Source organism: Chlamydotis macqueenii, chromosome 12 (genome assembly GCF_036417535.1).
Source record: "Chlamydotis macqueenii isolate bChlMac1 chromosome 12, bChlMac1.mat, whole genome shotgun sequence".
In the NCBI taxonomy this organism is placed as follows: domain Eukaryota; kingdom Metazoa; phylum Chordata; class Aves; order Otidiformes; family Otididae; genus Chlamydotis; species Chlamydotis macqueenii.
In genome coordinates this window covers 17,598,712-17,624,935 of record NC_141567.1, presented here as the reverse complement: position 1 = coordinate 17,624,935, position 26,224 = coordinate 17,598,712, and the positions used below count along the sequence as shown (strand labels likewise).

General features: G+C 44.2%; 1 protein-coding gene across 2 annotated transcripts in view; it reads left to right on the top strand.

Moving 5' to 3' along the window:
• The first annotated feature begins 5,980 nt into the window (after nucleotides 1–5,980).
• Nucleotides 5,981–26,224, top strand: part of PSTPIP1 (proline-serine-threonine phosphatase interacting protein 1) — a 54,996-nt gene continuing 34,752 nt past the window's right edge. For both annotated transcript variants that reach the window (XM_010116241.2, XM_086757615.1), the window contains exons 1-2: nucleotides 5,981–6,279; nucleotides 23,829–23,929. In XM_010116241.2, coding sequence (XP_010114543.2) covers nucleotides 6,247–6,279; nucleotides 23,829–23,929 — 134 coding nt within the window. In that variant the 5' untranslated portion in view covers nucleotides 5,981–6,246. The remainder of the gene's footprint in view (nucleotides 6,280–23,828; nucleotides 23,930–26,224) is intronic.

Here is a 26,224-nt window from a genome sequence, read left to right as displayed (position 1 = left end):
AGTCACACACGGAGTGACTCAGGTTAGCCTAGTCTTTGTTTCCTGTTGGCCCTATTCTTTGCAGAAAATGCAGTTTTTCTGTTTGGTGAAGGCTGAGAGCAGTGTCTGGTGGCTCCCTCCCCTCTGCCAGGTTTTACAGAAGCTTTTCCACAACATCCAAACGTTAGCTGTAACCACATGTGCTCAAAAGTGAAGACGTTTTGGAACAAAGGACTGTATCTTGTGCTGCTGTTGTGTCATGTAAAACTGATGCTTTCTTTTGAAAAAGCCTCCAACCGCTGTATCCTGTGGATCAAACAGACCTCTTGCTGGCACACTGAAGAATCCTCTTCCTCCTTATGCATCTCTAGGTCTCCTCCAGCAACACACAGAGCAGAGACTTCTGTGATAGCCAAGAAGACAGACTTTGAAAAAACAGGGGGCTGTTTGTGCCAGGGGACATCATACTTTGGCAGCATCTCTGTGTTCCTGTCTGTCCCACTGCTATTGGGACTTTGATGCTTTTCTAATTTTCTCACCAATCACAAACCTCTCCAAACAAATAAAAACAGGTTGTAAAGGTATTTTAGAAAGCAAGAGCAGATTCAGCTAATGCTGAATTCTGTCAAACACCGCAATTTCTACCTGCAAAAGTTTTATGAGCAATAGTTTAGGTTATGGTCAGCTGGAAGAGCTCAAAATAGCCAGTCTGAAAAAACCCCAAACGATCAAACTCAGAATTGAAACCTTAGCTGTGACTTACGGGAAGAATAAAAAGAGAGATGGTGAAGGTTAAGTGTCACATTTTCTTTGTCAGTACGCTATGGTTTGAGGTGAAGAAGCGTCCTACTTCAGCGTGTTGTGCTGAAGGGCTCTGGCCTCTTGCATCTGACCTCACTTTGTAAGCAGCATGTGCAGAACACGCTCAATTCAGATATTAAAGCTGGCAAAAGCACTTTGTGTCCATGTAATAACCACTCAGGCTGCTTAGAGAGAGAGACTGAGCATTAATGATGTTTCTAAATGAACAAATATGCAGAATATTTGCTAAAATATGCCGAAGGAATCTAAACTGTTGCCTCCCATGATGTTAGACAATTCACTGTATTACTAAGGAAGGGACATTTTGTACAGAGGCAGACCTGCTAGAGATGGTACGTTTTGGACAAAGGTCCAGTGGTTTGAGATGGACTAAAAACACCGTGATTTTTCACGGAACATAGCAGTAGCTTTGCAAATGCCAGTCTGAACAGCTGTTGCCTCTGTGCATACCCCCTGTAGTCTCAATCAGGTAAGATTATTTTTTTTGCAAAGCACATCCTGAACTTCTCTCTAATGTTTCTGTGAACTTGAAGCCTGCTTTCTTTCCAGAACTGCAGTATTCAGAGAGTCCTTTCTGAAAAGTGGAAACCTCTTCAGCACTGCAAGCGTTGCCGAGTGGGCTAATGAATATGCAGTACTTGCAAATCAATAGCGATTTTATTTGAATCGATGGGATGGAGAAAGCAAGTGTGTTGGTAAAACACACAAAAGATGTCAGAGAAATAAAAAGCCTCTTAGTGCATGTACCTGAAGGTATGACAAGAAGAGGAGACAGAAACCCCAAACTTTCATTTTCTCTTTCACACAGTGGTTATACTTCCCTCCAAAGAGCTACCAGATACAGTTCTGGTAGTCCAGCCTCCTGTGACACTGCACTTTCCCGGTTTCTCTTTTTTTTTTGTCTTTGAAACACTTTTAGGGGTAAGGATGGTAGCTAACCATGTTTAAAGACCTACCAAGAACAAAAAGATCCCACATTTCTGTGATAGGAACAATAAGTTTAGGATACACAGGGTATCATTATGTTAATTGCAGAGGAAATCCATTCATATGCTTCATAATTAAGGCAAAGACTATGATTATCTTTCTCTGGGTAAAACATCAGGGACTGGGTCCACCTTTCAGTGAAAGCATCCATTAGGAACTGCTATGAAATGCTAGATAGTGGTTACGAATGTAGTATATGCAATTAATCTTTATGTTAATTGTCAATTTTACTGAAGCAAAATGCCAGCAGGACCACCTCGCACTGTGAAACAGTGCTTTTGGAAGGGCGTTCAAACAGTTCCTTCTAAAAGCAGCAACGGGAGCGTGTTGCAGAGCCAAGCAGGGCTGGTGTCGTAGGCTCTAGAGCGTATTGAATCAGCTTCCAACCAGCAGCCAGAGACGGGTTCACAGGAGCTGTAACAAATCAAGGCGGATGCTCGGAGGCTGCCGTTTCTGTTTCCATGGGAACGGAGATTGGCTCTTCACTGAAGGCAAGGTGATTTAAAAATTTTTAAATTGGCACGATTGTGGATAATTTGAAAGCCCTTAACATTTCTCGCAATGAAATTCGGACAGCCATTTGTATGGAAATAGAAACGGCAGGCACAGCTAAGCGGCTACAACACTTGAATATTTTAGCCGCGGTTTTCCTCTGGAAGTGGTTTCATTGCTGTTGGTGTCTCCAGACTTTAGGGCTCAGTTAGACACCAGAGGCTGAACTGTTTTAATTTTGAATATGACTGTATTACAGCAATCGTCGTGAAGCCGTATCTCCTAGATGGAATTGTTACAGAGGACTGTAGAAGTGCCTCCTATTCTCCATTTTCATTTCACAATGATTCCAAGGGACCACAATGTACCTGACGAGCTTTGAAAAATACAACCAGCTTAATACTTCAGCGTATGATTCTATCATCTCTTTCTATACTGCCTTAATACTTTTTCTAGGCTCCCTCATCCTGCTTCTGTGTAAAGTAAAAGGTTTACTGCCTACTCCACCAACCTATCCCAAACCAGGAACATTAACTGTGAGGAATATCTTGCTCGAAGCCCTGGCTGAGCACAGCCCTGTTTGTAGATGCTATTTTCATATTTTAAGTGCTGTCAGGTACAAACCTGCCACCCGAATCCCTAATAAAAAGCTTTGCTCAAAGCAGGATATAGTTAACAAAACCCAAATGAAACTTCCATTCTGATGCGTACCAAAATTTGCGGGGTTTTTAATATGAACTTTTTTTCAAAAATCAGACTTTTCATAATTTTCCACTACAGAACAGATTCAAATGGTACATTCTGTTGCCAAACATTTTAATTACTGACAGAAAACCCCAATACTCTTGCCTGGAGACTGACTCTTGGCCTTACCCAGCAGATAAAACAGACAAACAGGTGATTTTTAACCTTTCAGAGCAGGGGTGGGAAGGAAGCTGCAGCAGCTGTCAGGGAAGCGTTCCACTTAAGGCTTGTTACTGACACTTCTGAGCGGAGCTGTATGCAAAGATTAGCTGAAAAGCCATGTTAAAACGGTGAGGAAGGGGAGATGAAGGCCTTGCAGGTTTCCAAAGGATCCAGCCTGTCAATAACCAAATAAACGAACGAGCAGCTGATCACTGGTCATTGCCACCCTAGTCCCGCTCACTTCCCCACCGAAAATCCTTCTCTTTGGCACAAATGTATCTGTGTAACTATTTTGCAGGGGGAAATTTCATGAAGTTCACGGTGATTTCAGTAGGTGGCATTATTGCAGTTAGTAGCATAGTGAGGTTCATTCATTTTTGCTCCCCTTCCCTCAGCCCCACAGAGCTCCCTCCTGGGCTCAGCCTTTTCAGCCTGGCTACAGCTCAGGCCACCACACCGAAACATTAACCCAGTCATGAGACACAGCACTTGTTAATAACTGGATGCCACAGTGCCATGTGCCTGCTTAGAGGCTGGCTTTAGGAGGACTTCTCCTCTGAGTGCAGCATTCATCATGGGAGTTGTACATAACACTTGCAAGACTATTGCTACAGGTTTCAGTACCTTCAGCTGCACGGTGGAGATCATTTTCTCCCTTTTCCAGAGCCCCGCAAAGCCTGACTACCCCTGCAAGGCACAGCACCCTCTGGGCGTAATCCAGTGATGCTGGGACGTGTGCACAGTGATGGCTCCACATTGAGTGTCTGCCCAACAGCTCTGCTTCCTCAGAGCCAGGGGCTACGACTCACACCAGCTGATTTCCGACAGCTCATCAAGACTTGAACCAGGAACACGGTTGCTCTGGGCTCTTCTGCAGCAAACAGTAAGGAGATAAACTCATCCACAGGGCAAAGCTACGTGCCCGTGCTTACGGTGTATAGAGAGCATCCACCAGCATCCCTGGCTGCTGCTGAGGGAGCTGCCTGTGCCACACCAGTGCTGTTGGGTGGGACAGATCCAGGCACACTGCTCAGCGTGAGATTCAATCAAATAACTGGCTTTTTGGTTGGAAGCCAAACTAAAAATCATGAGAAAGTAGCACATCATTTTGGAGGGCCAAAATGCACTCAGTGCATTTTTATGAACCCCAACAGCAGCAAAGCAATTGTTTTCAAAAAAAAGCTGTAATTTGCAAATAGTAAGAGGAACCATTTAGTTTTAGGAAGGCTGAGATAAAACACTCTTAAACGGATTCTTTTTTTTTTTGCTTGCAGATCACGTATTATGGCTAGTGCCCATGCCCTCAAAATAGATTTTTTCAGGGAATTTTCCTTCTGGAAGAAAGCTTCACTCATTCCTCCCCAGCACCCTCGGCGAGTGAATCCTCACATTTCTCCTTCTCCCTCTCTCACACAATGGTGGTGTTTTTCTACTGCTCATGATAATCAAAGCAGTTTCACACCTCTGGCGCTGCAAACTCTCTCTTTCGCCTTCCTGTCCTTGCACTTCATTTTCCCTTTCAAAGTCTCCACACATTCCCTGTTTTCTTCAGACCCTCAGGAAGGAAACATTGCTGGTTCCCCAAAACACCAGCTACAAATCGCTCATGGAGCGGCTGCTGATAACTCCAGCCACCAACTGCTGCAGATCTCTGAGCAGATCTCTGTGTCGCACTGGAGCTCAGTGAAGTTGCGAGACGCCCTCACCGCCAAATAACCGGCCCGGGTGGCTGGTGCGGTGGGGACAGGAACAAAAAAGCAAGACCCACGCATCAGTAGCAACATCAGTCAGCTACAGCCAAGTAAGTCCCTGGACATGTTTTTGCATAGGCGACTGTGGCAGGCACTTTTTTTTTCCTTTCATTTTTTCCTACCTTCTGAAAATGCGAGAGAATGTTTAAAAACACAGAATCCTTAAAACATCCACAGGAGGTGAGCAGAGGCAACCTCACTTGCAGGGCAGGTATGCTGGAAAGGGTTTCACGGAAACCTTAGATGTATGACCTTATTACCAGTTATTTGCAGCTGCATCGCGGCAGACCCGTCAGCCTGTTTAACTGGCTGTTGGCAACACCAGTTCCCAGCGGCGCGCTGGGTGTGGTGCGGGGCGCGCTGCCAGCTCGGACGGCTGTGAAGCTCCTCGGGGTCCTGGTGCTAATAAACGCTTAGCTCTCTTATCACAAGGTTTTTCAAGAGTTTGGATTTTACTCATGATTTTCACACACCTTGCCTATTCATATACACACTTCCATAAGGGGATGCAAAGCAGAAATGTTCTCTACACAGACCTATAGGTGTCTAAAAGCGTGCAGACACCCGCGCACCTTACTGTGTTCTTAATTTAATCCGAGCCTAGAAAAGCCTTTTCAGTTGCAAAATGGAACTTTGAGCTACACTTCCCGTGTGCAAATGCGTGGACCTCCGCCGGCCCCAGAAGGTACTGGAGAAACGTGGCACGTACATTTCTTTTGCTTCTTTTTCTCTGTAAGACCCCGGAGTTGTATGATAGTTCGACTCAAATTTCCTTCACAGCTTACTGCTTTGTATTGTGCTGGTTTCCTTTGCATTTTAATTGCTCTCTCTTTTGTAGCTGATCAAATCATATAACTGAATTTTACTACTTTTTTTTTCCTCTTTTTTTTTTTCTTCTCCTTTTTTTTTTTCCTCTTTTTTTTTTTCTCTTTTTGTTTGCCAGCCACTCACATGCACACATGGGAAGATGCAGCCTGAAATCATTTGACATCTCCTTGCTTCCTCATTTCAATATTAACTGAATTTACCAGAAGAGAAACAGGTTTGGGGTTAGGGTGCTGAGTGCATGCACGTCCCTGTGCGTGAGCAAGAGCCTTTTTCCCCTCTGTCCCTTCACAGCCACAGGTCATTAAGCTGAGCTGCCTGAAAGTGCCCGATGCTGTTTTTCACCAGCCTGACTTCAAAAGAGCCAGCTCGGTGGATGTGCTTCGCTTTCTGCGTTGGCTGGGGCACGGCGAGAAGGCTCAACGCTGCGGCTCTCATCCCAGAGCGAGCTCGCTGAAGGATTCCTCCCCCTCACAGAACGACAATGACACAGATGCAGTTTAAAGATGCATTTTGGGTAAGTGAGCATTTCCTATACTCAATATATCTGTATTTTAAAATCTTTTCAAACACAGCGTGGTTCTATATATAGTTTAAACTAATTTAGCCCTGTTCTGTCTTCTAGATTTATTTTAGTAAAAAATCAAGTTTGTCTCCACGCAAAAACATAGTGTTTGGTAGTATGTGTGTCTGATCCCAGGCAGAAGGATGCATTGTAAAGAATATATCCAGTCCACAGAAAATGATTGACAGTCCCAGTTCCCATGGTAGGTCCAGAAACCGCTTTGGAAAGGGACACAGGTTTGTCTGTCTCATAGACCGAAGAGCACTTGCTCACAAGTGAGTATCCTCAGTGTTAGGAGTGGCTCCCCTGAGCAGGGGACCTGTTACTGATCACAGCCTGAGTTCCCTCACGTTCCCTTGTAGAGCAAAGCCCGCGGCTGCGTGCGGAACACTGTTGTTCACTCACCTAGAGAGTCCCTGCCTGAATTTGGGTGTAGAAGGGCATGCATAAGGCACGTACATGGACTCGCTGGAGCGAGTTCAGAGGAGGCCACAAAGATGATCAGAGGGCTGGAGCACCTCTCCTGTGAGGACAGGCTGAGAGAGCTGGGGCTGTTCAGCCTGGAGAAGAGGAGGCTCTGGGGAGACCTTATAGCAGCCTTCCAGTACCTCAAGGGGGCCTACAGGAAAGCTGGAGAGAAACTCTTTAGCAGGGGCTATTGTGATAGGATGAGGGGTAATGGTTTTAACACAGACGGAGGTAGATTCAGAGTGGATATAAGGAAATGAGGGTGGTGGAGCACTGGTCCAGGTTGCCCAGAGAGGTGGTGGATGCCGCATCCCTGGAAACACTCAAGACCATGTTGAACGGGGCTCTGAGCAACCTGATCCAGTTGGAGACGTCCCTGCTCCTTGCAGGGGGTTGGACTGGATGGCTTGTAAAGGTCCCTTCCAGCCCAAACCATTCCATGATTCTATGTAGGCGCCCAGCAGTCATACAGCAGCACAGGTAGAAAAAACTAGCAGTGACACTGGAGAACTAAGCCCCAACACTCACAGTTGGCTTAAAAGCAGTGAGTATTAAACCAAATAGACGTGCTCCGTTCTTGTTATTTGACTTCTGGTTGAAGAACCTTTCAGTGTCTTGCTTTCAAACTCTTGCTCTGCAGTTACAAGGTTAAAAGACTCTCGTCATGTCTCTCTCAAGGGTAATCTGAGGTTCTGTTGCAATTGCTTCTGGAGTGGAAGTTTTAAGGAAAAAAAACCCCAGAAATTGCAAAGGCGGATAAACAGGATGTTATGTGCTTGCCTCTTGTCCAGGCAATCATTTTTTCCAGCATCTAGGACTGCCTTAAAGAAAGACGTGAAGGCCTGTGAAATTCTTCCTGACATTTTCCTATCAGGCCAAGTAGAGCAGACCCTTCATGGCCTATTTGCTGTTTGTGCTTGCTTTCTAAACGCTCGCCCTTCACGGTAATTTCTTGGCGTGAAATAGAAGGGCAGAGGCAAGAGCAGATTTCAGTGAACCACCTTCCTCCCAGCACTTCCAGGAAGCCCTCCCCGCCCCCACGCCAGTACCAGACTCGAACGGTTGAAAAAAATAATAATGAGAAAACACAAAAGTTAATTTTGATGTTAATCCTAGCTATGTCTGACCACACCTACATGAGATTCTCCATGCCTTCACGTTTATAGAGCTGCTAACTGCACAGTCCAACGCAGAGTGTAGGACACAAAGGCAAGCCAATGCTACTCTGGGAGCTTCAGCTTCTGCATTTCTGGACTTCCTTCAAAAATACACAGTCTGACGTTTAGAATGGGTACATTTGGGATATTTACTTTTCAGGGTCTCAGTCACTGGTGAGAATAAATCAGGCGTACCCCACAGACTGGAGTAGGATGAGGGTGATTAATGCCAGTTGAGAATCCAGCCCGGCCAGTTCCTTGCGGCTCTTCTTCCCTAAACTTCTCTCCTGTGCTTCGTCACGTTAATGTGACTATAATCCTTGCTTAGCTTTGAAGCTAATACCTTCCTTAAAGGAAAACATCTTTGTTTTTAATATTGTTTGGCTGGAAACCTTGTATGGCCAAGCTTGATGAACAGGGCAGAAACACATCCGGTTGCAGGACGGTAGTTTCAGCGATGGAATAAGAAGCCTTTTAAAATGAAAACTTACAGGATATTGCACAATGCAGCAAAAGAGCACAGCCTGCCCCCTAAATCACAAGATCAGCAATTATTTTCGCATTCATAAGGTTCTGTTATGCGCATCAGTGAGAGGAAAGTGTATTTGCTTGGTTTGCTTCAGTGAGCAATTATCTCCTTTATTAATTAGCACCATGAACGGAAACCATCTTTATTAAAACCAAAAAGTATGTTTGCACCATAGCAGATCGCTCACTACAGATCCCTGATCGCTAACAGGTATAAGTTTTAATCTCTTTTCCCCTATTAAATCTAACAGTGACTTAATCTCTCTTTTCCCTTATTAAATGAGGCAGTGATAGTACTATACCAAAGTTTCACTTGTGCTGGTTTTTAAAATTTCCTTTGTATCATGGCCTGGGCTAAAACTCGTGTATATCTGAACTACAATTTTTGTTTTTATATCCTCCACACACTTCCTAATGGTTTCATGCAAAGTTGCTCAAAGCCTTGACTAAAATGGGCTTCTTAGCAGAAGTTTTCTATCCTCTGTTAATATTTTTTGGAAAATATTAGTGAGATGGAAACAAAAAATTGATTTTGATGGCCCATGCAGGGCAGTTGCTAATGGATTAATATTCTGCTGGACTGCTGTACAAATGTAAGAGATATTACCTGCCTTCTCTGGCATCACATTCGACAGGTAGGTGAATTCCCACATTACTAAAGAGTACGTCTGCAACACCAGATGAGTTTCACGTTAACAAGGTTATGTTAATAGGCAGAGATCTGGGCAACATTATTTTTTGGGATACAAAAAAAAAAACACTAACCAAGAAAATCTTTACCCTTCTGTCACAAATACTGAGTCTCTTTCTTAGTCTCATTCTATGCTTTTGTACTTATCATTTGCTTTTCCTCTGCAATTCTTGTCATTGCCTTTTCCTTCTATTTTGTTTTTTTTTTCTCCAACGTGCTGCTCAACACTCCAGTTGCAACCTTGTGAAATGCAGTTACTTCTGGCTGAGAGGTAGGTAGGTGCTTACTGGCATCACAGAATCACAGAACGGTTTGGGTTGGAAGGGACCTTAAAGATCATCCAACTCCCCTGCCATGGCCAGGGACACCTTTCACCAGACCAGGTCACTCAAAGCCCCATCCAACCATCCCTTTACTGGCTTTGCCTTGGCCGCCTGGGAAAGGGAATAAGGAAGACTTTCAAAGAAGGCATTTGGTTTTGGAGCAGGCTCCAAAGTGCCCAGAGTTGAGCGGGAGCAAATCTGTTCCCTGGGGCAGCTTTGAATCAAACTCAAGTGGCCACATCAATTCTAAAAATGTGTCATGGGCTCCTAAGGTGCTTAGGATTGAAAAAAAAAATGCTTTAAGTGTGACGTGCTTAGCTGTGGGGTGAGGTAAGGGCTTGTAGATTCTCCTAGCTCAGACTTAAAAAAGCACAAGTGAGCTGGAGATACGAGCCAGCAAATACGATGCAGGCCTTGAACATGACATAGCAAGATTTGCCTCCCTCCCTGCTGTGGACGACTTCTTACAGCATTCCTGCCTGCACAGTACCTGTGATTATGGGTCAGACGCTAGAGAATGGGAGCCATGGAAGGGCTTAAGATAGAAAGCCTGTTACAAACACAGGTGCTTTCTTAATCTTTCTTGTTTGGACTCTATTCTACATCAGGTTCAATGCAAAGTTGACTTTGTAGGTGAACCTCTCCACCGTTACTGTAGCCTTTTTCCACACAATAATATATTATATATGCCAAAAAAGATGTAATTAGTTTCATAAATAATTTAACTTCTAGTGAGACTCATAACTGTGGTGCTAGAGTGCAGAGATGATCATAAAAGTCACAGTAACACCACTTTCTAGACTTACTGGCAATGTACTGAAGAAATACAATATCAACTGTTTTACTCAAAAAAGGAAGTCTTTTTTATACCACGAGCTACCCTGCTTTCCTGTGGAGGTTAGGTTTTGCAGGGCGCATTGTTTTGAAGCAGGTCTGTGAGGAGGAAGTGAGACGGAGCAGGTTTGTCAGGAGGGCAGAGCCGGGGCTGGTGAGGGCTCCTGCCAGCCCCCGCGCCCATGGCGTGGCTGAGCAAGGGCAGGGACGGGCGTCGCTGCCAAACCTGGCTCTGGTGCGGGTACGCACTGCATCTCTCCGGACTGCAGAAAGTGTGACTAGAGGCAGACGCGTGGCTGTGGCCCCACTTACATCCAGCACAAGTCATCACTGGTGGGTGTGTGTGGAAATGGAGAATAAAGGGGGAACCAACTTGGAAAATTTGAACAGATTGTCCAGCTGATGTCTGTGTTTGTTGTGAGGTCAACTTCATCTCCACAGAAGAGGCTACTCTATTCTTTTTTTATGTGTAATTTCTTCCTACATTCTCCCAGCTGATCTGGGGAGGACGCTTCGCTCACTGGGGCAATGCGAAGCACCCGTGAAGGGGGGTGCAATCTCGCAACAGTCACTGAAACCACACGAAATCACAAGTAGAAAACCTGATTAGTTGTTGTGGCTATGGAAACACTGGTGCTTCAAAAATCACTTCTAAGCTGAGCACAACAGCTAAAATGAAGCTCAAATGCACTAATGCTCCCTGCACAGATATCGATAGCCAGGCAAACAAGTCAACGGCTGCTTCCATCGCCTGTATTCCTAAAACAGCACCTAGGAGCGTGTGTGAGGAACCCAGTGCAGCGTATTCGGGGTCATTAATTGCCTTGGTGATGAGCTCAAATGGAAGGACTAGAGTTTTATGTTTGTAGCTTTTGGTTATATGCCCAGCTGTTGCTTGCATGTGGCACATCAGGCTGAGCATCTTCCCTACGAGGAGGAAGAGTATGAACACAGTGGGCTGGTCTGAAGGCCATAGAAGGCTTTCCAGACCGGGCAGATTAATGGATTTCCAGAAAGCTCATTTTAGTTCCATGATTGAAAACAGACAGTTAAGTAATTAAATTTTATTAAAATTTTCTGATGACCATGCTGGAACTAAGTGCCTTATCTACGGGTTTTGACTGCTTAAACTGTGCCAATTTTGTTAATATTTTTACACAATTATGTCTGGTCTGTTTTGATCTCTCCTGTTCGGCAAAAGTTGTTTGGTTTTGCTTGGGCTCAGAGAAATGGAGGATTCTTATTCATGCCAACTGTAACTGTGCCATGGATATGCAATTTAAATATGGAAGGAGTCATCCACTCTCTTTTCACCAGCATGTACACAGACACATCCAACGAACACCACCTAGAGTCAAACGAGTACTTGTTGCACAGGGCTTGAAACGGATCCCTGCCCAGCGCTGTGTTTTGAGTGTCTCCAAAGATGGAGACTCCACAACCTCTCTGGGCAAACTGTTGCAGTGTCTCACTGCTCTTACAGAAAAAAAAAACCCCTTCTTACGCTTAAACAGGACTTGTGGAATTCCAATTTGTGCCCATTGCCTCTTGCCCTCTCACTGGGTACCACTGAGAAGCCCTGGCTCCGTCTCCCCGACTCCCCCACCAGGTATTTATCCACCTCGAGCCATTTCTTCTGCAGCCTGAGCAATCCCAGCTCAGTCTCCCCTCCCACGACAGATTCTTCAGGGCGAATCTTGAATTCTCCCTGTGAATCTCATTTCAACAGAGTTTTTTCCTTGCAGGACGGGGTGATTCATGCCCCATCCCTTTCCTTCCACAAGGCTTTCACTCCCGCAATGCAGCAGTGCAGCGTTGCACTGCTTCTCTTTCTTCACAGTTTAGAGTCACTGACTAGGGACATGGACCTTGCGTTGCTTTGCAAAGACTCCAAATTTCAATCCAGTTACACTCATTGTATACTTATATGGAAGGGAAATTAGGCTGCTCCATAAACAGATTTTCTGTTACTGTTATTCTTCAGCTCCTTTTAGCTCAAAAAGACCTTTTTCTGATTTTTTTTTTCATGCCATACTGCAGCAAGGTAGATTCTGGCTGGAAGATGACATGTAAGACACTTGTTTCATCTCCTGTTTAATCTGGGTTTTGTAATAAAACTTTTCTCAGCAGCCACAGGTCAATAACGTACAAAGCTCACCGTATTGTTCAGAAAGAATTTGGGGATTTGAGGCTGGGACAAGGTGAGGGCTGAGGGGCACGGCTCTGCACGGGGATCACTCAGCGTTGTCAATGTTAAGAAAAAAAAAATGTAGAAAATACGCATCTAGATCCCAACAGCTTTTCAGTTCCCCAAAGAATTGCTCCCTTACTATAAATGGAGTTTAGTACTTCTCCAAAGTGGTGGAAAAACGTCACTGAGCAAGACTGAGGAATTGAAAAGTTCCATAGCTCTTGGTAAAACACTCTTGGTGCAACTTCATTTGTGCTTGAAATAAGAGGCAACAGGTACTTACTCTTAGTCTTGAGAATTAAGTGAAAACTGACCAGCTCAGCTCTCTGTTGTTCCACTCAGAGCAAAGAAATAAACAAACACAAACTTTTTTTCTTTAAAGTAACAACTTTTCAAACCAAGGTGCTATTTGGTGCTGTTCTCAATTTGTTCGGGCCTAATTAATTCCTAAAAGGAATGAAAAATAAAAAAAATAAAGGGTGGGACCAAAGGAAACAAGAATATAGGTAGACAACAACACGGAGGTCTGAGCCTCATCGCTTCATCCTGTGTGCAATAGGTGCTGTAATTACTGCAGGGTTATTAACAAGTCAGGGCTGACAACAGCCCTGGGGGCTGCTGCTCAGCGAGAAGGAAATCCCCAGGAGCACCCGAAGGAAAGGAGGCACCTGCCTTTGAAAGACTCCAGCCGCACATTTGGTTAGGACTCGTGTTTTTGACAAAGCCTTTTTTTGTGGGAAAACACAAGTTTACTGGAAGTAAGGGAAGGTAAAGCTGGGTTTCAATAAAAAAAATCACATCTGGTGAAAGCTTCCTCTGGAGATGGAGGTTTAAGGTGAAATTTCTAATCAAACAGGGGAAGAGGAGACCAAACTCATAAACCCAGCTCTCTGGGGTGCTGGGAGCTCTGCAGGGGAGACGTAGTCTGGAACAGGAGCTGGAGCTTTCATCACCACAGTCTGTCCTACCCGCAGCCAGGAGCCCAGACGTGCCTTCCCTCCGCTCCAGTAGAGTCATCCACAAGTAAAACAGCCAGAGAAAGGACAGTTTAAGACAAAATTATTCTTCCCTATATAGACAGCAGATGGATTTTGTGCCAGCTTAGGCAGTGGGGTGTCTCAATCGGATCTGCGTGATTCAGAGCAAGTTTCTTCTTTATATCAACGTGAGTGTCGTCTTTGTTGTTTTCTGTTGCTGTTGTTGTCAAGAGGTGAAATGTCGACTTTTAAAATCTCATATAAATTTGCAGGGTAAGAAAACTGTTTCTTACCCTGTTCAGGAAATGATAGTAGTTCATTTTGTACAAGAGCAGCTCATGAAAACATAAAACACTCCTAAGGCAGGTAATGCTGAGGCTCTGTGCGAGTGGAACAAGGATTTTATTCTTGCTGGTTAAAAGACAAGGCAGTTGCAAGTGAATGGACACCCTGTGCTTGGCAGTCGGGCTGATGCAACAGTTTTAACAGCTCCGAGGGTTCAAGAGTCGCTATGCTGGTGCAATCCCTTACTGTGCACCCCCTTACATAGATCTTGCCTGTCTCCTATACCCCAGGAACTTGCAGCAGAAAGGGGGTACATCCAGCTAAATAACCCATTGATTCAGCAATTCCTAACGAACTCCATAAGTAATCCCTTTTAAATTATTTTTGCATAAGGCAGGAGAGACATTTATGCAAGTGGGAGCAAATAGAGAAATGCCTCCCAGAAGAAAAAGTAATACTGGCACTGTTGTCCCACCTGGACAAACTGCTTGACTTCACTTAAACGACCAAACCCCCAACACTTTTAAGAATTTCTGAAAGCCTAAAGTTGATTTTCTTCTGTTGGATTGCACAATACCCCAGGACTTCGTGATACACCACACTGACAGAGGGCAAGAATATGTTGCATCATATTGAGTAACAGGATGTGTTGAAAATTATTATTTAGGTGGTGAAGATCTCTTGTACAATGGAAATGGTAATGTACAACTATTGGAATAATCCTCACTAAGAAATGAACTAAACCTTTAATTCATTCCCCATGTACAGCAAGCCTCTGGGAAGATTTCCTGAAGCTCTATCTTTCCCTACGTGCCAGGAAAGATCACCACCAAAACGCCTGGCTCATCTTATAGGGGAAGCAGAGAGCTGGGTGCAGCAGTATCTTGTGTTTAGTGCCTTTTTCAGGACTAATAGGAAACAATTCTGAGTTTTCTACAACAGGGAGGAGAAAGACACATAGGGTTGTTTTGTTGTTTTTTTTTTTTTATGAATTAATGTACCAGCTAAGCAGGTCTGGTTCCAGTGGCTCTTCTGAACAATTGTCCCTGTGCCTAAGTAAGTCAGGATTGTTTCATGTTGCCTCGCTCACTGTGCGCTGGGATCTACCCTACCGTGTTTGCAGAAGGAGAGGAGCTCTCTCAGAAAAGAGAAGAGATCTGCAAGTGGATGAACTAAAGGGGAGTAGAAACGAAAATAAACTTTGACCATTATTTTGTATAAAAGAAAACTATCCTCTACTTTTAAGATTCTATTTCTCCTTATTTTACTTCCAGTTTCTCTTGTGTAGCTAATATTACTCAGTAAGAGACTGAAGCAACATCTGATTTCACCGTTGACACATCTATCGGATTCCAGAAGGCACCATGGCAAAACAGTGCCACGAAAGGCACTGCAAGTGCCATGAAGGCCATGGAAGTGCTTATGAAAGGCAGGTGCAAATGCTCACATCAGGTCTCTCTGTTGAGTCCCAGGAAGCAGCCACCTTACTGTATGGATTAGAGCTGTTGTCTAAAGTCATCACACGGAGAAAATAAAAAGGGATGTTGCCACCTCAGACCCGAGTCATACAGACAAATCAAGCTCTGATTTAAAACTAGTGAGGATTTTGCCTCCTCCTGTCCCATTTTTCACTATCCCCATCACAAAGGTGTTCCAGAAAAAAAAGGTGTTCAGGAAAAAAAAACCAAACAAACAACTGCCTTTTCTTGTGATGCACATCTGGCTGTTGGCCTCTTTCTCCTTTTCCTAGCACAGAAGCATCAGGGGTCTGAACTGCTGCACAGCAGGAGCATGCAGGTCCTGAACGTGGTCAGAAACATCCCGAGACCCCCACCTGTAGGAACTTCTGGTCAAGGCTGAAGTCAGTGAAAACAAGTGAAAATCAGCAAATAAAAGCGTCACCTCAACCTGGCAGAATACGTGCAATTCAAGAGAGGATGCATTGTTTTCCCTGGCTGATTTACAATACAAGACACTTGGAATAAAACAATGAATGACAGCATCTGAAAATGTAGAGAGATGCTCTTCTCCTACACAGTACGAAGAAAGTGTTTTTGTGAAAAAGGACGACACGAGGTTTCAGTTTCCTGACTTTGCTGGTTCCTTTTGTGGAAGGTTTCTGAACTGAAGCGTTATGAGGGATGGGCAGATGGGCAGCTGCAAGGTGGTGGTACCGTGGCATTTCTCTGACACTGTATTTCTGCCTTCCAAAAGGCAAAGCTCCTTTCAGGTAACGTTTGAAAGAAGCTAAAAGTTCAAAGATCACTGTCACATTCTCCAGTCCTCTGGCTAAAGCCTGGAGGACTGATTTTGTGATTAATACACATTATGAGATGTAAAAACACTGCTATGCAAAGAAAAACAGAACATGTGCACTCTTTGCAAAGAGACCAAAAATTAAGCTACAGTTTTTCTTCTCTAGGAAATGTTGCGCATTTTCAGAATATTATTTAATCAAATTATTAAGAAGGGAATCTAACATAGAGGTAATAAGCACAAGCACAGTCCTTTTATTAGACTGGAATTGAGACTTTTCAAATCTGTTCCCCGTGTGCCATTTGTCTGCCAGCCAACAAACCACCTGTGAAAGTGAAGAAGGCTTTTGTGCAGCCATCACTTTGCAGCTACGCATATCATGGGGTGATTAAAACGTGAAGAGAGCCAAACAACATGCCTTGACTATAAGAATGCCTAATACATAACACAGCAGCAGTCCAGCAAGACAGTGAGGAAGCTGAGGAGCAAATTCCTCTTTCCAGCAGAACTCTAAACCAGCCATTTCCTTCTCAAAGAAAACCCACAATGTCATAGAGAGCAAAAGACTACTGGGAAGCTACTGGTTTGCTCAATGTCACCAATTTTGCAATGCTACCATGAAGTTTGTGAAATCTCAGTTTCAATTTATTTTTTTTTTTCTGAATATCCCAGCTGCTGCAGAATTGAAGTCTGATGAGAATCTCCATTTGCATTTGAAGTTCTCTAGTGCACCTTGCTACTGGGGGAAGCCCAAGACAGCAATCCAGCAGCTCAGCAACTGGAACACTACAAATGCAATGTTTTTATTCTTCTGATTTCTGAAGGCCCCATTCAAGGTTCATGTCTATGCTACGTCTGCCAATAAATGCTGCTTGCTTCCCATGAAAAGTATGGCATCGCAGATTTAGTTGACAAAGACTGCTGTGAAATTGCAAACTAAGCCTCATGTTCATAATGCCTGAGTCAACTCCTGAAATTATCACCAAAAAGTCCCAAGATAGCCACCTACATCCTTAACAAACATGTTTCTAATGTGCAAAGAGTGAATTTTCAAGAAAGGACAGAAATGTTACACAGCCAGCCAGCTTCAGCCCACCTACTCTTCCTTGCTTTTTTCTGCTTCTGTGGAAAAATCATACACTTTTAAAAAAAAAAAAGTATTAAAGTAAAAAAGTTTGTATAAATCCTGTAGTCAGTTCGATCCTGGAAAGCACGAGCAACGATTGCATTCCTGTCCATTCCAACCAGTTCCAGCCAGAGCACTTGACAAGGAGACCAGCAGATCAAGAGATCAAGATCTAGAAACACTCTTTCTGAGCAGTGCCAGTACGCAGTGGTGTGATGCAATTATACATTTCATTGATGTAACTCAGTCAGAACAACTCGCTTTCACCCCAGGACTAAGATATCACGTGTGATACAACAGCGGATAGAAAAGATTTCCTTCTGACAGTTGAAAAGATATTGATAGAATGATTCTTGTTCAAAACTCACTATCCCCTGTTCTCTCTGAACCTCCTCCTCACACCAGTAGTTATTTCATTTTTGAACCTGGAAAAATGAATCTTAAGTTTTTGTTTTACTAGAATTACCAAGAGCTTACCTTAGCTAAACAAGATAAGCTATGATGCAAAAAAAGTTTGATTTAAAAAGAATTCCAAAGATACTTACAGCAGGTTCAGGTTCAATTTTTTTTTCTCTTTTGAAAGTCTGTATGAACACTTTATTTAGGTGATCTAGCAACATATATAATTTTCAGTCCAAAACTCATCTTCATAATACTTCTGATAAAAGCCTGAGGAAAATACCATTAAGAACAAAGACATGGAATGCACTTTTATAGCTAAATATTTTCAAACTTAAGAGGAAGTGTTTAGTTTTTTTCTGAAGATTTTTTAAATAACTGCAGATAATACATTTCAAATAATTCCTAAATGAAGGATCATTAGGCTGGAAGAACACCTGATAGCTCTGCTATAGCTGTTGGTGCTCGTACCACTGCCGCTTGCAGGCAGGCCCACCTGAGACATATCTTCATCACCAGGGTGGCTCAGCACCATCCTGCCATGTACCAACCAATGCACCACATGTCTGCTAGGTAGGAATTTGTTTTCCAGCCCTTCTTCACCACGGGGTAGTGGTGTTGCCATACTGTATGCTTGGGGGTTACTGTACCACCTAGGATGCGGCTCCTTGCAAAAAGCAAGGGAGCAGGCTTTGCAGCCAGAGGCGCTGGGGAAGAAGCCGTTTTTGCTGGCAGCCAGCGCTGCAGCTCCCTCAAAATGTAGACACTTGCTCTTCAAAAGCCTTGTAGAACCTTCAAAGCCTTGTAGAACCCTCTGAGCAGCCAGCAGCACAGGGCTCAGAGAAGAGAGCTGCTGTAAGGCTGACTTTCAGCTAAAGACACAAGGCTTGGCACAAGGGTACTCAGCTTTGTGCTACCAAGAGGTAAGAAGAAACTATGTCACCCCCCAGCCATCTTCTCACTGAACTTTCTACCCTGTGGGCAGAGAACTGACATCATCAGCCTTTCCGCTTGCAGCCTTTGGTTACCAAACCAAAACCCTCAGAGCCTCCCGCTCAGAGCCAGCTGTGAATAACCTCTCCCACAATTAACGCCTGAAGTTTACCTGCGCAATTGCCTGTGGAGAAACTATGGAAAACCGATGGAAAGGTGCAGTCCCAAGGCTTCTACCTCTTTAGTAAGGTGCTAATGTGTGGGAGCAGCTTCGATAAAGCACAGAGGAAAAAGAAATGGAAAGAAGAAAGCGTATCCCAGTGTGCTTACTGTCAACAGCTCTGCTTGCAGTCCTCCATGCCTCCTTTCAAGTGTTCTAGGAAAAGCTCCTCTGGTTAAACTAGAGCATAAAATTTGTGTTTTTCAGTCATATACTCCCTTTCATATTTCTCTTCTCTCTGGAGGAACAACATTGCTCGTTACACTGGAGGGAAGCAACTTTTGTAAAGAGGAAGAGGAAAGGAGATGCTGCCTCTCCATTAGCTGATTTTCTTCTCCCCATGAGAAGAAAAACCCAGGGCTCAGGGGCAGAGACAAACAGGCATGTGAAGTACTAAAGAAAGAATCTCAGGACAATACGAATCTGCCTGCAACACTGAAATCCCTTTGTCAAGAACTTTCTTATGACTGATTACGGGTCTGCTGGACAACACAGATTAACTAATCCTTTTCATTAAAAGAACAATGAGTAAATCCCCTTTCACAGTCGAACACGCTTTAACTAAGTGGAATTACTTTCTTGGCAATGAGACAAATTACCAGGGGTGATTCAAATCAACCTCTTCCAAGCAACTACCTAGATTTTGTTATAAACAAATTACATTTTACACATCTAATTAATACATTTATTATTTAATTAAAGCATTTTTCTAATTTAATAAAAAATAAAATAGTCCTTGACTATTCATTAATTCTTACAATCATTGCAAAGTCCCAGCTGAGAGGTATCCAAGCACTAGCTGAGTAGTGCTACTTTAAGAGCCTTGACAAAACCACTTGATGCAAATGCTAATTATAAGACAAGATGATGAATGGAAAATAGAATAAAGGCAAGACAGCTTATCGAGGCTAGATAGTTGTTTAATGCGATACAATCTTGATTGTCTTGACAAAGAAAACATGAGGTCTGTTATGGTGCTACACAGGAAATTCTTAAGAAACTAGAGAAGAAAAACAAAAAAGAACTCCGAACAAACACAGCAGAAGAAGAACTGTAAAGTAGGCACAGACCCTGTTCTGGGAGAGACGCTGGTGGCTTGTGCCGAAAGGGAAATGCCTGAGCTGGAGGAAGGGATCTTGAGAGCTGGTCTCAGGACTGACTTTGCGCAATATATTCATTGCAGATACTGGCATAAGGCACGAAGAATGGGCTGGAAATAGCTGTTGTTGAAACAGATGAGTACAATGAAATACTGTACAGGAGGTGTCTGATAACCTTCAAGCCTGGTGTAACAGAAAGCAGCTAATATTAATGTTTCAAAGTGCAAAATGAGAGTAAGAGATCAGTAGCAAAAAGATCCAATGCACTCTGGGACCTTCTTAAGGAAAACTGCAGGAAAGGAGAAAATTCCAGGTCTATCAATAAATCATAGATCAATTAGGTGCCACCGGCATGACTTGACGGCAGAAGGCAAATACAATCCTCTGATGTACCAGAAGTGTTTCTTAGAGAGCAGACATTAATGGCATGGCACAAAGCATCAGTTAGACTTCACTGGAGTAGTAGAGCATCATCCTTGTTCAACAGGGATTTATTCAGCCTCCAACAGTTACTGTAAGAACACACGGGAATCAGTGGAATGAAAAACTAGCATCCCAGGAAAGGGCAAAGGAGGTTTGTTTTGATTCAAGAAAAAGTTGAGAAAGGATGCAGTTGCACAAAACCTTAAAGAAGAAAAAGAGCCGTTGAAGTGAAAGGGAAATGTTTGTGTAAGCAAACTTAGGCCTAAATGATTTATGGCTACATTGTGGTTGGAAATTAAGCAGCAACACTGCAGGGTGAGCGCCCTTAGCAGCTTAAACTTATCTAAACCTGGGCTATCACCTGGCCACGCTTCCTCTCCCTCCTTGCCCCAGCCTCTGACGTGCTAGGGGTACACACTACTTACACCGCAGCCAGATCTACTGCGGGGGAGGCTGAGGCAGCCCTGGGTTAGAGTTCAGATGCTGTGGTTTCTGAAATACGGCTTCCACATTCTTCAGGAACACACAGTGAGGACAATAAAGCAAATTTTGAGCTGGATCCACCCAAAATGAAGAAAGATCAAATGAGTACCTGTGGTAGGAAGTCCTTTTTAGACCTGCATTTAGCTGGAGCCAATTCCCTCTGCCAGGTGTCAGCCCAGGGACAAAACCCAGGTGAATCTAGCAGGCAGGATCTGATGCCTTCATCAGAGGAGATTCCAGCTGTCCTTCACACATGGCTGCAGTGGCTCCATTTTTAACAAGTTCAAGTCTTATTCATGTTAGTAGGCAACAGACAGAAAGCAAAACTTGAGTAAGGCACTGGCTGTTTGCACTTGGCATACACATGTGGACACAAGCACACAGAATGAATGAGGAGAACACTGCTCCCGTACCCTGCCGAGTAGAAAGCCTGTGATCTAGGAATGGGCAAGTGCTATTACAGATTTCACATTTAAACAGGTATCTTTCTATCTTCATTAGAGGGCTACAATATTCCGATAGGTACAATGAGCAAAATCTGGCTTTTGCATGTCTAAATGCATTGAAGTAAGGAAGTAGGAAGGCAAAAAGATAAAGCAGAGAATCTGTTGTGAGCAGTGGGGAGCGGCACTAACCTGTTCCCTTTGCATTAGTGCCAGTAAAAACGCTGGTGCGTGTCCTGGGGCAGGCCTGTTTGCAGAGCTCCAGCCATTTTTATGGCTCAGAGCAAGACGTCCCAATGGCTGAATCAAGCCCGTTGGGAGGTTTTATCAGCCCCTAGAAGGATCGCTGGTCAGCAGGCTGACCCCTGGCACCCTGTTGTGTTTGTCTGAGTGGTTTTGTGTTGGTAATGAGTTGAGGCTGCATTCTGCATTTAGGGAATTTGATATGTCATTCTCCCAGATGTACAGAATTTGCCATCCTTTCTTTATAGCGACTGCGGCAGTTTAAAAGAGGTGGAGGAAGACAATAAGTGAATTTTAGCATTCACTAAACAAAGAGATATGTTGAACAGAAAGGGCAGAGTAACTTTACAGTCTGCTTATCACTCCCTTTGTTGCCTGTGGCAGTATGCCTGCCTGCTGGGGGGATACAAACCCATACGATATTTTCGCTTAACTCCAGACAGCATTTCTGGGACAAGGAAGCTGTGTACACAGCTACGGGATGTAGTTAATTGCATCTGGAAATACACAATCAAAATTTTTAGGCTGTGAGTTGGTTGTGGAGCCTCTGACCAGAGTGGTTTCTGGCAGGCAGAGGGAGCAATTTATGAGAGGTTTTTTACAGCAGCAATGCCTTCTGCCATTGAGGTGTCCTCAAAAGAAAAAAAAAAAGAAAAAAAGAGAGAGAGGAGGAAGTGACAGTCCATTGCCAGGGTATTATCAAAAACCTTGCCTACCTTCCTCTACGAATAGCAAAAATTTGCTTCTTTTCTTTTATTTCACAGCAAGATCCCTCCCTGGAATGTGTGTGTGCAACACCCCCTTGGAAACATTAGGAAAATTGATGTTTTGTTTCTGAGATGCTGTTTCTTAAGGGGTGATCATATGGATCAGATCAGCAGATGTACTTCTATCATTTTCCTATGATTGCCACAGTGATAACAGTGGATCAATTGCACTCCCTCCATCTTCTTTTATCCACATTATTATCTTGCCTGGCTCCATAGTGCAGACTCTGTGCTGGTAACAGCATTTGTCTGGGTCTCCTGTGACCCATTAGCGCACTGCCTGTCGTTTCTCCCCACTGCTCATGGTAAGAATGTCCATTAAGGAAGACGGAATTACTGCTGCCAAGAAACTGCAGCACTGGAAATGTTACTACAACTTGCAAGTTTACAAAGATTGTCTGCAGAAATTTATCCTTGCTCTTAAAGAAGAAAAAAAAAAAAAAAAAACCACAACAAAAAAAACCCAAATGCTCCCAGGTCTGCAAATCTCCACAGAAGCCCCAGGGCCTGGGTAAGCAGCACAGAGGCTGCCATGGGCCACCACCGTTCGTCCCCAGAGCTCGTCCCACTCCTCTCCAGTCCCAGCAATCAGGAAGCAAAGCCGCAAGCTGGAGTACCCAACAGTTGCTTACTAGAGGATCCTTCCTGAGTCCCAAACCTTAACCGCTGTCTTCCTCACAGTCTCTCAAAGTAAAAATGGCTTGTCCTGATCCCATTGTGAGTCAGTGGGAGGACCAGGAGTGGAACACAGAAATCGTCTCCCAGTGCCACACTCAGAGCGCATCACACCTTTATTCCCTTCCTTTTCTGTGCTCTCAGCATTTCCTCAGCAGCACTGGCTTTGTTGTGACGCTGATTTACCATTGCTACAGCGCAATCTGAAAGCTGGGGAAAAGATGAAAGAAATGCCAGACTAATTGTTTTTCTTCTCCTTACTTAGATATTTTTGTCTGAGGTGCACGGGGCTATGCTCTGATGGATCCTGTGGACAGGGATAAAGCTGACATGGACTTGTGTGATGGGGAGGGAACTGCAGTCCTAGACCACAGCCGAGGAACATGGCCCTGAGCCACACAGAGCGCAGAGCCCTGGTAGGAGACAAGAGCCTTGGCTTGGAGGCAGCCAACTCCACCCAGCTCCATGATCTCACCAGTCCAGTGTGCCTGGCTGGAAATCACTTATCGCTTTGGCTGGCTCCCTTTGCCACATAGGGTCATGGAGCAGGACAGGCTGCAAAAGTCCGCGAAGGCACAAGCAAATCCCATGTATTGCACAGGAGACTGGGTGGTGAATGCAAAAGCAAGAGAAGCAGCACTCATGTGGCAAAGACAGACTTTCAATTTCCTGCAGATCCAATGTCCACATTCCTAAGCTCTCCGTGTGTCTATCTTCTACTTTTTTTTAAAGAAGTAGTTTTACCAAAATCTAAAGGTCTGTTAGGGCTCTGAGCAACCTGATCTAGTCGGGGATGTCCCTGCTCCTTGCAGGGGGGTTGGACTAGATGACCTTTGAAGGTCCCTTCCAACTCTAACCATTCTATGATTCTATGATTTTCCAGAAAGTGATTTTGCTCCGTATGACTAACAGTAGGCACCTGGCAAACCTGCAAACTATGTGCACAAATCACCTCAACTGTTCATCTTTCTGTCTTCAGTGCAAGGAGTTCACCTTCCACACAGGCTACGAGGTGCTCGTGCAGCGGCTGTTGGATGGGAGGAAGATGTGCAAAGATGTGGAGGATTTGCTCAAGCAGAGGTAAGAAAATCAGAGTGAAAGAAGAGTGAACAGCCTCCATTTTGTCTCCTGTTTGGCATCTGGAAAGTAATAGTAGGCTGTTTCTGAATTTGGTAGTCATACTAGTTTACATAGAAAAGCCTGAGTGATTTGTGTCCTAGGGTTTTTTTAATGTGATTTGTAAAGGTAGATAGCAAATAGAAATTTCAAAGACTTGAGAAGAGAGGGACGAAAGAATCAGAAATCCAGAGCTCCCTTAAGGCTCAGGTAGTTATTAGTCCAGAATCACACAGTAGCACGTACACCTACAACAAGCAGCATTACAAGTTTCCCCTTTTACAGGCAGCATTTTTCTTTCTCTTTAAACCTGCTGTTGCAACAGGCCCTGTTTTAGTTTCCTACAACTACCAAAAATGGGACATCTTCAAATACAGACAAAGCTATGTGAGATGCTACCAAAAGCCTTTCCCAGACACCCAGGACAGCCCACGTTGTTTGCTGACCTTAGTAGACTTTGAAGAACTATGTTGTACATTATGTCCATCCTTTAAATGCTTCTTGGGGGCCCCTCAATAACAGCTACGGACAGCTGATAGTTTTGTAGGTGAGAAAATACACATTACCTAGCTGCTCTGGCTCCTTTGCCATTAATTTTGATACTTCTGACTCAGAAAAAAATATCTGAAATTTGGTTCTGTTTTCAAGCGACTGGGTTTCAGCAGTTTCAATGCGTAGCGTGAGGCACATACGTGCTCATGCATGACTGCACAGTATGGGTTATACATTCAGCTGGTAATCCTAGAGCAGGTCATCTCAGAACTGTCTCCTTATGAATATTGCTCTGCCTTCCTCAGTCACAGCCTGCTTTTTCTTCCCATGCTGTCCCCATCTTGTTTTCTGGGTTTAGGCTGGTTTTCTGAATGCTACTTTCCAAGGACTGTTGGGGTGGGACTTTCAAGAGGATGTGAACTGTCAAACTGAAAGCTGACTGTTTCACGGAGTGTGAAGAGTCCCCCATCAAAATCTGAAGCTCTTTGAATTGTTTTTCTTGACCACCAGTGGAAACCTATTTTATTGCAGCATGTCACTCAGGCCTAAAGTCACACTGGTCTGATGGTAGCTGAGCTTTAACTGTTTAAAATAGCTCCTTTGTGACTCATAACTTACAGAGATCAGAATTGCATTGCAGGATTCAGGCAGGCTCTATGCTGCAGCACACATCTGATGCTATATACGCTTGCGTTTCTTTCCAAAACACACCAGAGACGTTTCTGCAAGGTACAGGATAAGGTTCTTCCTGGTTTGTGGTGGAAGCACAAAGGACTTTCCACAAAGATGAAGAACTACACATGCAGTCATTTTGCAGATCTGAAAGCTACAAGTGCAAAAGTTTCCACGAACTCTTGCAAACACTCAAAACATTCCAGTGAGCATGCATATGTGTGTGCATGCACGTTGGGGGAGGAGGAAAAGGAGAAAAATTGCGAGCACTGAGTAGCAGAAAGAGCATATGCTAACACTTCATCAGTTTTCCACCCAGGTCAATTACTTTTGCTCGCAAATTCCCCTGCCTGGTCCAGAGGAGGGCCTGAGAGATTGGGGAGTGAGAAAGCAATTATATTCCAGAACAAAGCCCCAGGTTTAAAAGACAAAATATGTTCCAGATCTCAACAGCTGCAGGGAAACGAGGAGCTGTGTGCAGGAGTACTGGAAACTGGGAAAGGCAGCACTAAGATGTGAAAAGCAGTCTGCTATAACAATGTTTCTTGCTACTGAAATCAGAAGAAAAAGAATATATTCTGCTTCTGCAGTGTTCTGTGTCTCTAGAGTGTATTTCCATTCTGATGAAATTCCATTCATCTAACATGAAAATGAAGTGGCACCTATGTGTGGCCTGACACCATATTTTTCACCCTGTTCTTCCAGGAGGAATCTCACAGCAGTGGCATAGGAACACCCCGCTAAAACACAGCACTTTCTAGCGCAGGATGACAGCAATTAACTATTTGTACATGTAGCATTAGACACATGGGAGCCACGGACAGAGGCCAAAACCAGCTTTCACTCCGGGCCGTGGCGACGGTAGGCTGCTTTAGGACCAGCACTGCAATTCCACTAGCCTGACAGATCTCCTTGGGCTGAGGGAAAGTGCCCGGGGCCGAGCCTGCCTCAGGTCACAGAAGATGGTTGCAAACCAGTGAAATTGCCCCAGAGCCACCAGTACAGCTGGCTGCAATGCAAGGTGCTGGCAGCCATCAGACGGAGAGAAGCAGTCAAAAGGGCAGTGGGATGTTCTCGAACAGAGACCCGTCCCAA